Raw genomic sequence first — 13,520 nt, 5'->3', positions numbered from 1 at the left:
GGTTTTTTTTTTTTTTTTTTTTTTTTTTTAGATATTTCTAGCAAAACTAGTTAAGAACTTTATCTTTCTTACACTAAAATAAAAATATCTCAAAACTTTCTGATAAAGCTATACTCAATATTTTGTTAAAGTTATGTGGTCACATCATAAACTTCAGCCTTTTATGTCATTTGTGTTTCTGATAATCTCATAGCAATTCGTCTCACATATCCCACTATTTATACTTTGCAACAGAGTCCTTTGACTGGAGAAGGAGCAGATCAACTTGACGTACTCTAATATGTTATAGACACCTCTATCTCCCCCATTCCACCTTTTAGACAAAAAGATTAGCTATAATAATGCTGCAGAAACATCAGTATTAAAAGGCTTTTCCATCAATGTGCAAGAGATGTGTGGTGAAGTTAACCAATCTTTGAGAAAAACCACTCTGAATTAGAAACTAATTCAGAGTAAAGAGAACTTTTAATCCTGCATGACAGCCTTTCTTATGTTAACAGCACTATAAGTAAAGCCAGTTGCATCTGCAGGTGGTTGTCAAAAGCAAGACTATTTGGTTGAAAAATCCCTAACTCAACAGTACAGTATACTGTTCGTTAACACAAACTGAAGTCTCTATGTAGTTGCTTGACCTACTAACAATAGCAGGTAAATTTCCCTCAAACCTCATCCTACACTCTTTAAAACACAAAAGGAAAGAAAAAGTAACATTGACTATTGTAGTCTTAGAAACACTGTTTGAGAACAAGATATGATGGGGTCACAGTTGTAACACCTTTGAATAGAAATCTGCTGGATCAAGGAAAATGTGAAGAGAGACAACAAGAATAGAAAAAAAAAAATTGTCTATTTAGGTTCTTGATTTCAGGCCTGTCTTTATTGGTGCAATGAATAAGGAATCTAATAAGATAATTGAAATGCTAAAATGTAGAGAAACATATGGGTTGTGCTCATGAAGTGAGGTGTAAAGTCTTCAAAAGTAACATAAGCACAAGATCAGTACATAGTGATGAGGAGTTTATTTTGTCATATCTTTCCACATAGTTTTGCATTCTTTTGATTTCTTAAATCATCCAAATAAGAGGAATTCAATAAAAAGGAACACCAGAAGGTGACTTGGTCTGATTTACTCACTTCATATCAACTCCAAGTCCATTGACAAATTTTTTGATAGTTCTATTAAAAAAACAAGAGACCAAGGCAATTGGTGATAATGATATACAGCAAGCTTGTCCAACCTATGCCATTTGTAATATAAATTTCTATGAGGACTTGTATACAGCAACAAGAGAACATAATATACGGAAAAGACAAAGTGAGGATTGAATCTGCAGCTCAAAATTAAAGTTGAGGTTTAAATCATATAAGTCCTTTTACAAATTTTCTCTTCTAATTTTTTCAGTTGTACATATAGGCATCAACAACTGATTTTAGAAAACCAATATTTCTTAAAAAGAAATATGAACTACTTAAAAGTACGATGTCAACTCCTGTGAAATGTCACTGCAAAACTAAGGGGAAGGAAACTGAACACTATATATAGTTTGGCACCCAACTGGAGAACTGATTAAAAATAAAGATTTGTGTATTTAACAATATAAGCATTTCTCCAACTATAGTCAATTAGAAAGACAAATATTTTTAATCATTCAGTTGAGGCCATGCCGAAATACTGCCAGAGATTTTCTTCAAAAATTCCTCCTCTTCACAGTAGCACTTAATATTCACTTTATATTTTTCCAGTTTCTGGAGAAAGTGACATTCGTCAAAGACACACTAAATCTTACGAAGAAGCAACCGAACAATTTTGTTCGCTAATCTTGGTAAAAAGAAATAATAATAATCCTCTCTACTATAGGCACAAGGCCTGAAACTTTGGGGAGGGGGCTAGTCAATTACATCAACCCTAGTGTGAAACTGGTACTAATTTCATCAACTCTGAAAGGATGACAGGCAAAGTCAACTGTGGCACAATTTGAATTCAGAACTAAGACGGATAAAATGCCGCTAAGCATTTTGCCTGGCATGCTAAATAATAATAGTAATAGTTTAGAAATAAGGATGTGAACTGACATATTTTACACAGTACACTGAAAATTCTGCTGAAAGCATCAAAGTCTTGAACATTTAAAAAAATAAAATATATTGTAATAAATTTTTGCCATAAGAATATTACGAGTAACAGGGGCTGAAATTAATCATATATTTCTCCCTCACCCCATCCCCTGGTAAATTATCATCAAATTATTTTTCAACATTACAGTCAACTTCAACAAGATTTTATCAATGTAACATTTCTACTTACGACCATTGCAGACTCAAGTTCAGACAATTTCCTCTCCAAAGCCCGTTTTTCCTGTCAATAAAGTAATGTAAGTACTGAAAATGAGAGACAGACAGACAGAAGGACAGGGACAGAAGATTTTTATTCTGAAATTTTGAGTTCCTACTGAAATAATTTTCTGTTGAAAATTTGAGATAATTTAGAAAATCAACATATTAAAATCCAGAAGCCTTTTTGATAAGGATCAATGTAAAGTTTTGAAGAGATGAGTCATCGGTACTATATTTAGTGTTACATATTGGCAGCACATGGCAGTGTGTTGAGTGACATCACTATTTACCCCGGAAGTTGTGAAATTTGTGTTCTTGCAATCATGTGTACGCTGTAGTCTGCAATTTTCATGGACAGGAAGTTGGAACAAAGTGCCAACGTGAAATTTTGCATTAAATTTGAGAAGTCTGCTACAGAGACTTTGGGCATGCTTCGGCAAGTTTTTTGCACCCACCCTATTTGCCAGATTTAGCACCTGTGAACTTCCACCTTTTCCCCAAGAACGAATCACAGAAGGTCCTTGACTCACTTTACAGAAAATGACTTGCAGGAAGGATTCCAAAAGTGGCAGGAATGCTGGGACCGGTGTACTGCTGTATAAGGTGACTATTTCGAAGGAGATGGTGTTAAACTGAGGTAAGTTATTATAAGTTATCTTTTAGTAAACATAACTAGTCTGAAAACCTCTTGATACCATCTCATACCAAAACTGAATTTACATTTTAATTTAATAATCCAAGTACCCAATTGATTGGGAAATATTCCTAACAAATTTTACCATCTAATACTGACAGTGAGAAAAAACAAAACAAAAGAAAAATAACTATGTTAAACTCCCAAGAACGAATCACAGAAGGTCCTTGACTCACTTTACAGAAAATGACTTGCAGGCAGGATTCCAAAAGTGGCAGGAATGCTGGGACCGGTGTACTGCTGTATAAGGTGACTATTTTGAAGGAGATGGTGTTAAACTGAGGTAAGTTATTATAAGTTATCTTTTAGTAAACATAACTAGTCTGAAAACCTCTTGATACCATCTCATACCAAAACTGAATTTACATTTTAATTTAATAATCCAAGTACCCAATTGATTGGGAAATATTCCTAACAAATTTTACCATCTAATACTGACAGTGAGAAAAAACAAAACAAAAGAAAAATAACTATGTTAAACTCTCTCTACTAAAATGGCACCTTAAAGACAATAAACAAAAAAAAATATGAAGCTTTTAAACTACTAAAGGAGTCAAGCAACAAATATACGGGCTGATACAAGAATATTTTCCAATATGACATCAAAATTACAGCATAAGACATAAATAAAAAACAACCCAATTATTGTTATTTTTCAAAGTAACAACAGCAAGTATTACTGGAAACATTAACAAAACTGTTTAAAAGAAAAAAATTATCATTTGAAATGATAAAAAAAATGTCTTGAAGGAAAATATAATAAGGGTCACATAGATGGCTTGATTACTCAACTGAAATAAAACACTGGTGTGTTTACAACCAAAAAGGAATAGTCATAACAACAGAACTGGTTACTTACCCTTTTCTGTTGGTTTGACTCAATTGAACTACCTTCATGTAATCTTCGAAACCTTTCCAGTTCTAATTTCATCGTCGAAAGTTCTCGTTTGCTTTGTTCAAGCTCTTTCTTTAACCTATTTGTGTCATCTTTTTCATTTTCATAAAGCTATTCATAAAATAAAGCAGCACGTATTAAACACAATCTTGAAATGATTTGAGTTCCTAAAAAATTGACAAATATTTACATATGTTTCTTTTCTTTTAACTTATTTTTCAGAGATTCCTTTCTAGCCACTGGCTCAGGAACGAAATTTGCTTAAAGGGATGCAAACCCAAGTCCAAAAGTTTGTTTGTAAACAAGGATTTATAGTTTTTTGTTTTTTTAAATTTATTTTTGTTCTCTGAGAAGAAACCTAACTTCAAGGTGCTTTTATATCAATCACTTGTGGGAATGCAAATTTTGATTTTGCACCCGGCAAACAATTTCACAGGGTACACTTGCACCCTCTGTAACTAGCTACCATTAAGAAAGCACAAGCAAGCAATTGGCAATATCCAGTGGTAAATATCAACCAATACTTACTTTTTTGTAATCCATTTCTAATGAAGGTGTTGATTTACTCAAACCAGCATAAGAACTTGGTCGATCGGAGCGACTGTGGCGGTCTGTGATGGACGGAGGGATGTCGGATGTTGACACGCACCGGCTACTAGTACCACTGTTTATTCGACTGTTAAGGCTCTGAAAAGAGGACAAACATTTATTAACAGCACTATTATCTTGACAGGGATGCATGAATGACTAAAGTTTCAAAATATGACAATGTACTGAAGTGAATGTAGCAATGACAAGAAAATATAAACCAAAGAAAATATATGAAGCCAATAAAACAAGATTGATCCACTTGTATGAGCAATGCAATGTTTATACTTACTGAAAAAAGATATATAATACATGATAAATATGATACAAATAATATATGTAAACACAGGAATAGTTTATATGATTAAGAACTGTTTTATAACCATGGTCTTTCAGGTTCAATGCTACTGGGCAACATCATGGGTGTCTTCTACTATATATAACCTCAAGTTGACCAATGTCTTGTGAATGAAATTAGGCTGGAGGAAACAGTACCAAAACTCACTGTGTGTGTGTGTGTGTGTGTGTGTGTGTGTGTGTGTGTGTGTGTGTGCACATGCACGCATTAACCCTTTATTCGGTCAAAAGTAAGGTTTATTCATTCTAATTGTTTTGAATTAATCTGCATTATCTAGTAGCTTTTGATGGGGCAACTTTTTAGAATGATATTGTAAGGTTGGTATGAGAGGCCAGATCTGGCCAGTTCGAACATAATGCAGGTAGAGTATTTTGGCCAGATATGGCCTGTTTAAATGCTAAATGGTTAAAACCACTTAGGCTCCAGTGACACATTTATGTCCTACATAATGTCCATGAGAAGTTATGCGTAAAGACCCTGGAAAAAACTACCTTACATGAAAACAAGGATTGGCATCAAGAAGGGCATCTAACCAACCATAGAATATTACCTTAAGCAGTCACACCCAGCCTGTGCTACCATTGGAAAAGTAGATGTAAAAACAATGATGATTGACATGCACACACATATATTCACACATAGCTACATACATAACATGCTAATCCTCATCTTTTTTTTTGTCTGCTTTCTATGCTGGCATGGCTTGGACAAACAGTCACAGTCCAAGTAAGTTAATCAAAGTTAATACCTTCTTTGACATGTAGGAAGATTATGCCTCATCAGCATATCCTGGCTTTTGGCATGATTTCTACATCTGGATGCTCTTTCTCACACCAACCACTATACAGAATATACTAATTGCATTTTATTATGGAACCTACAGTAGAGAAGTGTCATGCCCCTGACAAGACTAAAGAGTCATCTTGATCCTACATTGTCACTGCTCAATTCACCAACCATTTTGTGTACTGGGTGCATTTTATTGTGGCACCAACACACAAGAGGTTGCCTTGTACATCACAAGACTAGAAGAGCCTGTAATATTCAAAGGGTGAAAGAGTGAGTGATGACAGAAACTGAGCTTAAAGTGAGATAGTAATAAATGTGAAAGTATGACAAGAGGAATAGAATTATTAGCACAAGAGGGAGCTAAATGAGAGAGTAACAAGAGAGAGAGAGAGAGAGAGAGAGAGAGAGAAAGAGAGAGAGAGAGAGATAGAGAGAGTAATGAGAGAAATAGTAATGCTAAAGGTTAATAAGAGAGGAAATGATGGTTATGGAAGTAAAATAGCTAAGAGAAAGCTTCGTTTCATAAGGCATTGTGATAAAGGAAAGTGGTAGAATGGTAAGATGGCAGGGGGGTTGAATAGGGAAAGATACAGTACTAACGGGTGAGAGAGAGAGAGAGAGAGAGAGAGAGAGAGGATAGAATATTTTACAGATTTTTTAACTTTTATTTTGATGCACAAACTATGCATTGTTATAGCATTGTTTTATGATGTTAAAGCTACACAACGATCTGAGTGTTAATAATATAATAAATTCTGGATTTCACTAGCTGCAAAGTGATCTAACAGCCCATTGTAATGATCAACACACAGTGAAGATTAATCTTCAAACTCTTCTATTATGGCCTGGAGACAAACAGAATTGGGTTAGGAACTGAACTCTGAGATCTCACTCAACTGGCATGCAAAATTTGTCAATGTAATCAATGCTGGTTGCATTTCTATACGTGGCTTATATCACTACACACACACACACACACAACTATTACAAGTTTCAGCCACTGGGATGTAGCTATGGTGGAGCACCACATTGAAAGGTTTTCTAGTTGCTTGTACTGACCCTAGTAGTTATGCTGCTTTCAAATTTAGGCACAAGGCCAGCAATTTCAGGGGAAGGGGTAAATCGATTACATCAACCCCAGTGCTCAACTGGTACTTGCTTTATCAACCCTGAAAGGATGAAAAGCAAAGTTGACTCTAGTGGCATCTGAACTCAGAACAAAGTCAAACAAAATGCTACCAAGCATTTTGCTTGGCATGGTAATGATTCTGATAGCAGGCCACCTTAAACCTCAGTAGTTATATTAAAATCTGGTGCTCATCACTATTGCCAAACAGTGAATTAACAAGGTATAAAAACAAAGCACCATTTTCCAAACAGTGTCAACACAAATATAGACACAAAGACAGCCATATGCATGCATACACACACATACATACACACACTTTGATTTTCTGCACAAAGAGTTTCCAGTGACCAATGAGTTTCACTGACAAGGAACTCATCAGCTCAGGGCTATAAGAGAGGACATCTGCCCAAGATGTAATACAGTGGCACTGAAGCCCAGCTAAGTGAAATGCTACTGATATAAAACAATCATACTTGTCTATCATTCTGAAATATTAGATTCAACAATATATAAGACTAACATGAATTACAAGAACTGTTTAGGTGTGAAAAAATAATCCAGTGTACCAACACAGACTACACATTTCTAACAAGTGTTTGAATATTTCTGCAGGGAAACAAAAATTAGACATACTACATATAGCTATGTACATATATATGCATGGACAGACACAAGCAAATGCGTACACACAACTCTGCTGTTATTGAGGATACTTAATATCAAATTCAGACAATTCAATAAGACTGAAATGTCTTAAATTTGAAAATTAATTCCAACTACAAATTATTATCATTACAGTGCTGAGCAGCAAAGTAAATTTGAAAGCTCTGTAAGTCTACAAAATTAATGAATTAAGTTAAGAGTGTGTGGACAAAATATTTTATGAATAACTGTACTTGAGCAGGGTAATACTATAAAAATAGTAGCCATTATCAATTTGCTAACTAAGCTACATTTTCAAACTCATAATTATTATAAGAAGCAATCACAGTCAGTACACTAAGAAATTATATGGTTTGATGAATATTTAACATGAGAGCTTAACAGTAAAACAATGACAACTTATAACAAGCTGGTGTAACTAGGTCAACAAAAGAGGGATTATAACCTGGTTAGTAACATCAAATATTTAACTGGTTAATACTCATACAGTTCTATATTTAAGAGATGAGGAATTATGTACATTATTTATATTTGATGGATATTTGTCCTCATCTTGTTTGTTGTTAACACAACATTTCAGCTGATATACCCTCCAGCCTTCATCAGTCTGATGAAAGCTGGAGGGTATATCAAATAATGTAAATAATAGTTAATACTCACTTTACAATATGTGATGTATAAATGGTCTCCCACATATACTTTCATTATCAGAAATATTTTAGTGTTACAAAATATTAATTCCTTAAAATTCTGTTAAATCTGATAGTACAAAAATATTTTGCAAACATGTACAAAAGAACTGAATACTATACTAGATAAATTCTATAAACTTCAGTGATGTAATTAATTATATGTTTTGTTGAAATATTTGTGACTAAAACAGGTTCTTTTGCTAACTTTAATAGCACAACTGTTTGTAAAAAAAAATGGTAGAAATTATATTTCCCATAGAATCCTCTCAAATATGTAGGAAAGATCAAGGAGAAATATGATTTATCAACTACTATCACTGACACTTATGCAACTACATATATCTACACTTAAAGAATTACAGAAAGCATCACACACAGAAAGCATCACACACTCGCTGAATTTATAAAAACGATGTGAACATAGTTTGTCCTGACTTGACGGAATTTCTAAGTTAAAGTTCTAATTTTGGGAGAGTGATAAACATTACAAAGTTTCTTCGCAGTAAGGAATCCTTGCAGAATTCAAAGCCTGTCTGTCAACCTTGGATTGAATCTTACTCTTTGACACATTTTAAAGCCTAAAAATATAATTCAGACTGCTGCCTTAATAAAAGGCTGAAATTACAATAAGGTGTGTATCTCTTCTTTGTATCTAGTTTTCAGTAAAGAACTTTCAGGACAAGTCATTGTCCCCACCTCCCAACTATGTTAAATCAAGTAGCCTAATTACATTTCTAATATCTCCCACCTCACTGTCATGCATAGGTACTACCTTATTTTCCTATATTCTGACTTCTTTTTCTAATAAACCAAAAATGCTGCAAAACTGACCTCTCATTTAAGAATAGGAAAAAAAAACCAGTCTAATGGTTTTATAAACAGAAAATGTGCAGTCTCTTTGAAACAAATGTTTCAAGCAGATGGCTCTCATCATTATCAATGAATCCTAAAATAACTAAAAAGAGATAACACTGTAGATTCTTTAACACTTTACACTAACAGTATGAAAAAGAGAAATTTGAGATGCAATGGCTATTTCCAACCCTTCAACCAAATGTTTTAGTAGCAAAACACGTCTAACTACAACTGAAAATAATTTGTAGGTTTCCCTTGATGATGATGATGACGATGATGATGATGACGATGATGATGATGATTATAATGAACATCAACAGGCAGATTTTTCAAGTTAGCAAATTTATTTACTTTTTTTTTTTTTTTTTTTTAATTAAACTGATAAGCTTGATGGTTAACAAATGTTCTTCTTTACTGCCAGCTATATGTTTTTTTTTTTTACATTCTTCTACTTTAACACTATATAGTTAACTGTTAACAAACTAAAGAGAAAAAAGGAAAAGTGTGAGGGAAGAGAGAGAATGGATATTAAATTTAGAAAGAGCTATAAACCAAGTTGCAACAACAGTGAAACAAAGATTACATTTATAATGCAATGTGAAGCATAGTTTCTTAAGTATTATGCAAATGTTTGAAACTAATTTCTTATTCATAAAGGTTTAACCAGTGACCAGATAGTATTTACATTAATGAAGAGAGATTTATTCATTTTATTTAAAAAAAACAAAAAAAAATTAAAATTACAAAGGAATAAAACATCACTTTGTATCATCATTTTTGAATAGTTTGAAGAAAATGAGTAGCAGCCAAGGTCCTTTTGCAATGACACTAGGATTGTTTGAGAATGGGGAGAAGAATTTGAGATCCTTATGCTGGAGGGCTAGCCTGAATGTTAACCATGTGATAGATTATACTTAAAACATTCCACAAGTAATAGTGGCTATATTAAACCAGGTTAGAGCATTTATTTGTAACTCTCATAATCACAAGTATATAGGATGCTGCAGCAAACATGCCTTTACTTTGGTGAAGTAATTATAGCTGGAAAATTACTGCATATTCAATTAATAACCCAATTAAAGAATACAATATTGCTTATGAAGCTTTTCTGCAAGTCAAAAAGGATGTCTTGAAACAGAATCAAGTTTTCTCAGTAGCGAATTGTAAACTTCCAGCCAAGATAATGTTGATACCCTTGTGCATTATTCTGTTTTAATACAAACAAATAACCACACCTACACTACTGGAAGTTCAGTTAGACAATGGTCAACATAAACATTTTATACCCTCCCTACACACACAAATAATAAACCAAACAGAAAGAAGCTAGACAAAGAGGCATGTTTATTGAAGCCACATGCATATTAAAAATTGCTTTAATTATGCATAGTCATTGCTTCAATACAAGAGTTAACTGATGATAATCGGCTGTGTGTAAAAAGAAAATGTCACTCCAACACTTAATGGATCTTTGCATCATAGGCAAGAAGATCTAAGTAGAGTGTCTAAGACAAGTTCACCTGGTGCGACCCATCTTTTTCAAGCTAATGTCTTCTAGTCAGAAATAACAGTTATGGAAAATAAATGCAAATTGAAAATAAATGCAAACTGAAAATAAATGCAAACTGAAAATAAATGCAAATTGAAAATAAATGCAAACTGAAAAATCAGCCTCCATTGCAGAGTGAACTACACAGGAACCCGAGTACCCTCCCTCTCAATATTAGAAGGAGAGACAGACAGACAGACAGAGCATAAAAATCAAATACTGTTCAAAATTTCAACTGCAACACTAGATTGGTTGACTGAATAGGAGTTTTCAAAACATGCTATCTAGGAAAACTAAAGCCAAAACTGCAGACTAAGAGTTAAAATATAACAGAAAATACTGGCACTATCGATTAAGATGACAAATGTTCCAGTTGATATGATCAACAGAGCAACCTGCTGATGAAATTAGCATGCAAGTCACTGAACACTCCATACACTCATACTCTTAACATAGTTCTCAAGGAAGTTCAGCGTGACACAATGTGACAAGGCTGACCCTTTGAAATACAGGTACTATCAAATCTACTAGCTGAGTGAACTACAGCAACATGAAATAAAGTGTCTTGCTCAAGGACAAAATATGATCCAGGAATTGAGCTCACAACTTTACAATCACAAGTTGGACACCCTAACAAATAAGCCATGCACATTCACAAAGCAGAAAATAGTGAGAGAATGTAGTGCTTTTACAACACAACCAACTCAACAAATCTTAGCAACTCTGTGAGCATACACGTCGAAGCCAAGAATTTCATAATGAGATACATTTTTGAGCAAACACTAATCCAATATAAAACCCCAAAAAACTATTGTTGCATTAAATACAAACAAATCACTAAATAATGAAAACAAACATATTGTAGCTCAAGAAACGTTAGAAATATTTTGGAGCAGGAAGTTTAAAAAGTAGCTATGGTGCAATTGTCTCAGCTCCTATCATCTAATTATAGAGGAGGAAAAATACAAAAAACAGGTGTTATCTGCTGAAATAGAAAGAAATGTGTGTGTGTGTGTGTGTGTGTGTGTGTGTGTGTGTGTGTGTGTGTGTGTGTGCGTGTGCGTGTGCGTGTGTGTGCGCACACCATTTCCTGACAATGTATACAGTGAAAGTAATGGTCTATGAAATGAATGATTATTGGCTTAATGTCTACAGTTTTGCTAATGTGTTATACATATCTACAGGCCAAGGGCATTAGTGCATCAAGACTAACTGGCGGGAAGAAATGCTATTAAAAGATTGCTGTTTAGTAGTTTAGTTCTCCAGAAGTTGAGTGTGCATGCAATCTGAGTATGAACTGTAATAATAAAGGGGATAAGTGATAATTAGAGTACACTGTACACTTCATCTGTGTGCACAGTACACACTAATCTTATTTCCTTTCTATAATAATAATGATAATTGCTATAATCTTAGAATTAGAATTCTAGAGGGCATCACTGAGAAGGTGTAATATTTTTTGGTTTTTTATAAATCAGTTTAGAAATAAAGTTCACATAAATTTCGCTTAAAACTGACAATCAATGCAAAGGATTGTCCATGAGAAAAGCTTTGTAGAGATTTTAGAATGCCCACACTGTCATCTTGCAGATGATAGTGGATATACATAGAAGTAATATATATTAAAAAGATTTGCAGAAAGGTTACTGTCCTAAGCTATACTTTATATAGATGAATGTTTGCACACCCATCTTACCTTTCTCAAAGAAAATACTAAGATTTAAATTACAACCTCAGCAGCTGGTTGTCTGGAAAAGTTAACAAGTTTTATATGAAGATTGATTAAATATAATGATATACTGTTATATTTTTATAACATTGGTAAATCCCAAGAAACAAAGTATATGAATCCAAAATTTCCATCTAAAATGCTGGAACTTTAGTTTCACAAAAGAAAAGAAAAAACAGCTGAAAGTTTATACCACAAATATTAGTAACATTTTAAAGAGAAAAAAGTGTTATAACACTATGACCTACTTGACACAAATAGGATTAATATTTGTTAGCAAATCAAACAAACATACAAAATGACTATAAGGAAAAAAAATGTTGCCTTGTTATGTTTCTTCTGCTTATTGTTGGCATTTTGTTGGGTAAATATTTATTATCCCTTTTCAAAAGAATGACAATATGCTAAACTAATACAATTTTAAAATACTGGAGTATAAAAATATATGAACCAACCAAAAGATGAGAAAAATTAACAAACAAAAATTCCGAAAGAACTTAAATGAAAAAAATACTTTTATTTCAGAGAGAACTTGTTCTCCTTGTGGCAAAAAGTAGTTTGAATCATTGTGTTAATCTAATAAAAAGCTCTATTAATTAATATTTTTATCTAGTTTACATTTTATCAAGAACAAAGTATGTTAGTTAACCAACATTTGAGAGAATTAGTTAAAAATCTAATCTAATAAACTTTGAAATAGAACCTAACAGAACAGGGGGTAAGCTTGAAGATGTTGTGAATTCATTCAACAAGTTGTTTTTAAATTAACAATAGCAATAGATGTAAATACCCACCTGTATAATTAATAAATTATCTTAGACGCATAATTGGATCCATCTACATTTTCCAAGGCAGATTATGATGGAGTGTGTTGAGCCATGTAACCAACAAGTCTCGGGCATTTAAGATTAAATTTCAGTGGGGAGAAAGATAGAGACTAGGCGGTTAAAGTTTTCATGTTTTGAAAGTGCTATTAATGATGGTAATTTTAGGGAGTTGTATTATTTAGAAAGTATGATAACTAACAAAAATTGGTAAAAAGAGAGAAGAGGGAAGGAAAAAAACTAAAAAAAAAAAAAATAATAATAATAATAATAATAATAATAATAATAATAATAATAGTGGAAAAGGCAACTTGAATTTCAATTGTACTAAGTAATTGAAAGATATCAAAGTTTATACATTAAAAAAAAGTAAATGAGAACCAACCATGTATATATGTAGCTGCCAAATTAGTACAGGTTA

The 13,520-nt window shown here is 33.1% G+C and overlaps 1 protein-coding gene across 7 annotated transcripts in view; it reads right to left on the bottom strand.

Moving 5' to 3' along the window:
* LOC106871763 (protein phosphatase 1 regulatory subunit 12A) overlaps positions 1 to 13,520 on the bottom strand; it is a 148,447-nt gene that overhangs the window by 27,097 nt on the left and 107,830 nt on the right. For 6 of the 7 annotated variants that reach the window (XM_089347206.1, XM_089347205.1, XM_089347210.1 and 3 more), the window contains 3 exons: positions 4,452 to 4,610; positions 3,888 to 4,034; positions 2,306 to 2,356 (listed from right to left, as the gene is read on the bottom strand). In XM_089347206.1, coding sequence (XP_089203332.1) covers positions 2,306 to 2,356; positions 3,888 to 4,034; positions 4,452 to 4,610 — 357 coding nt within the window. Of the gene's footprint in view, positions 1 to 849; positions 1,177 to 2,305; positions 2,357 to 3,887; positions 4,035 to 4,451; positions 4,611 to 13,520 lie in introns of those variants that run through there. The other variant, XM_089347207.1, reaches the window with a different exon arrangement.

Source organism: Octopus bimaculoides, chromosome 2 (assembly GCF_046866305.1).
Source record: "Octopus bimaculoides isolate indiv1 chromosome 2, ASM4686630v1, whole genome shotgun sequence".
NCBI lineage: Eukaryota > Metazoa > Mollusca > Cephalopoda > Octopoda > Octopodidae > Octopus > Octopus bimaculoides.
This window is presented reverse-complemented; position numbering and strand designations above follow the sequence as displayed.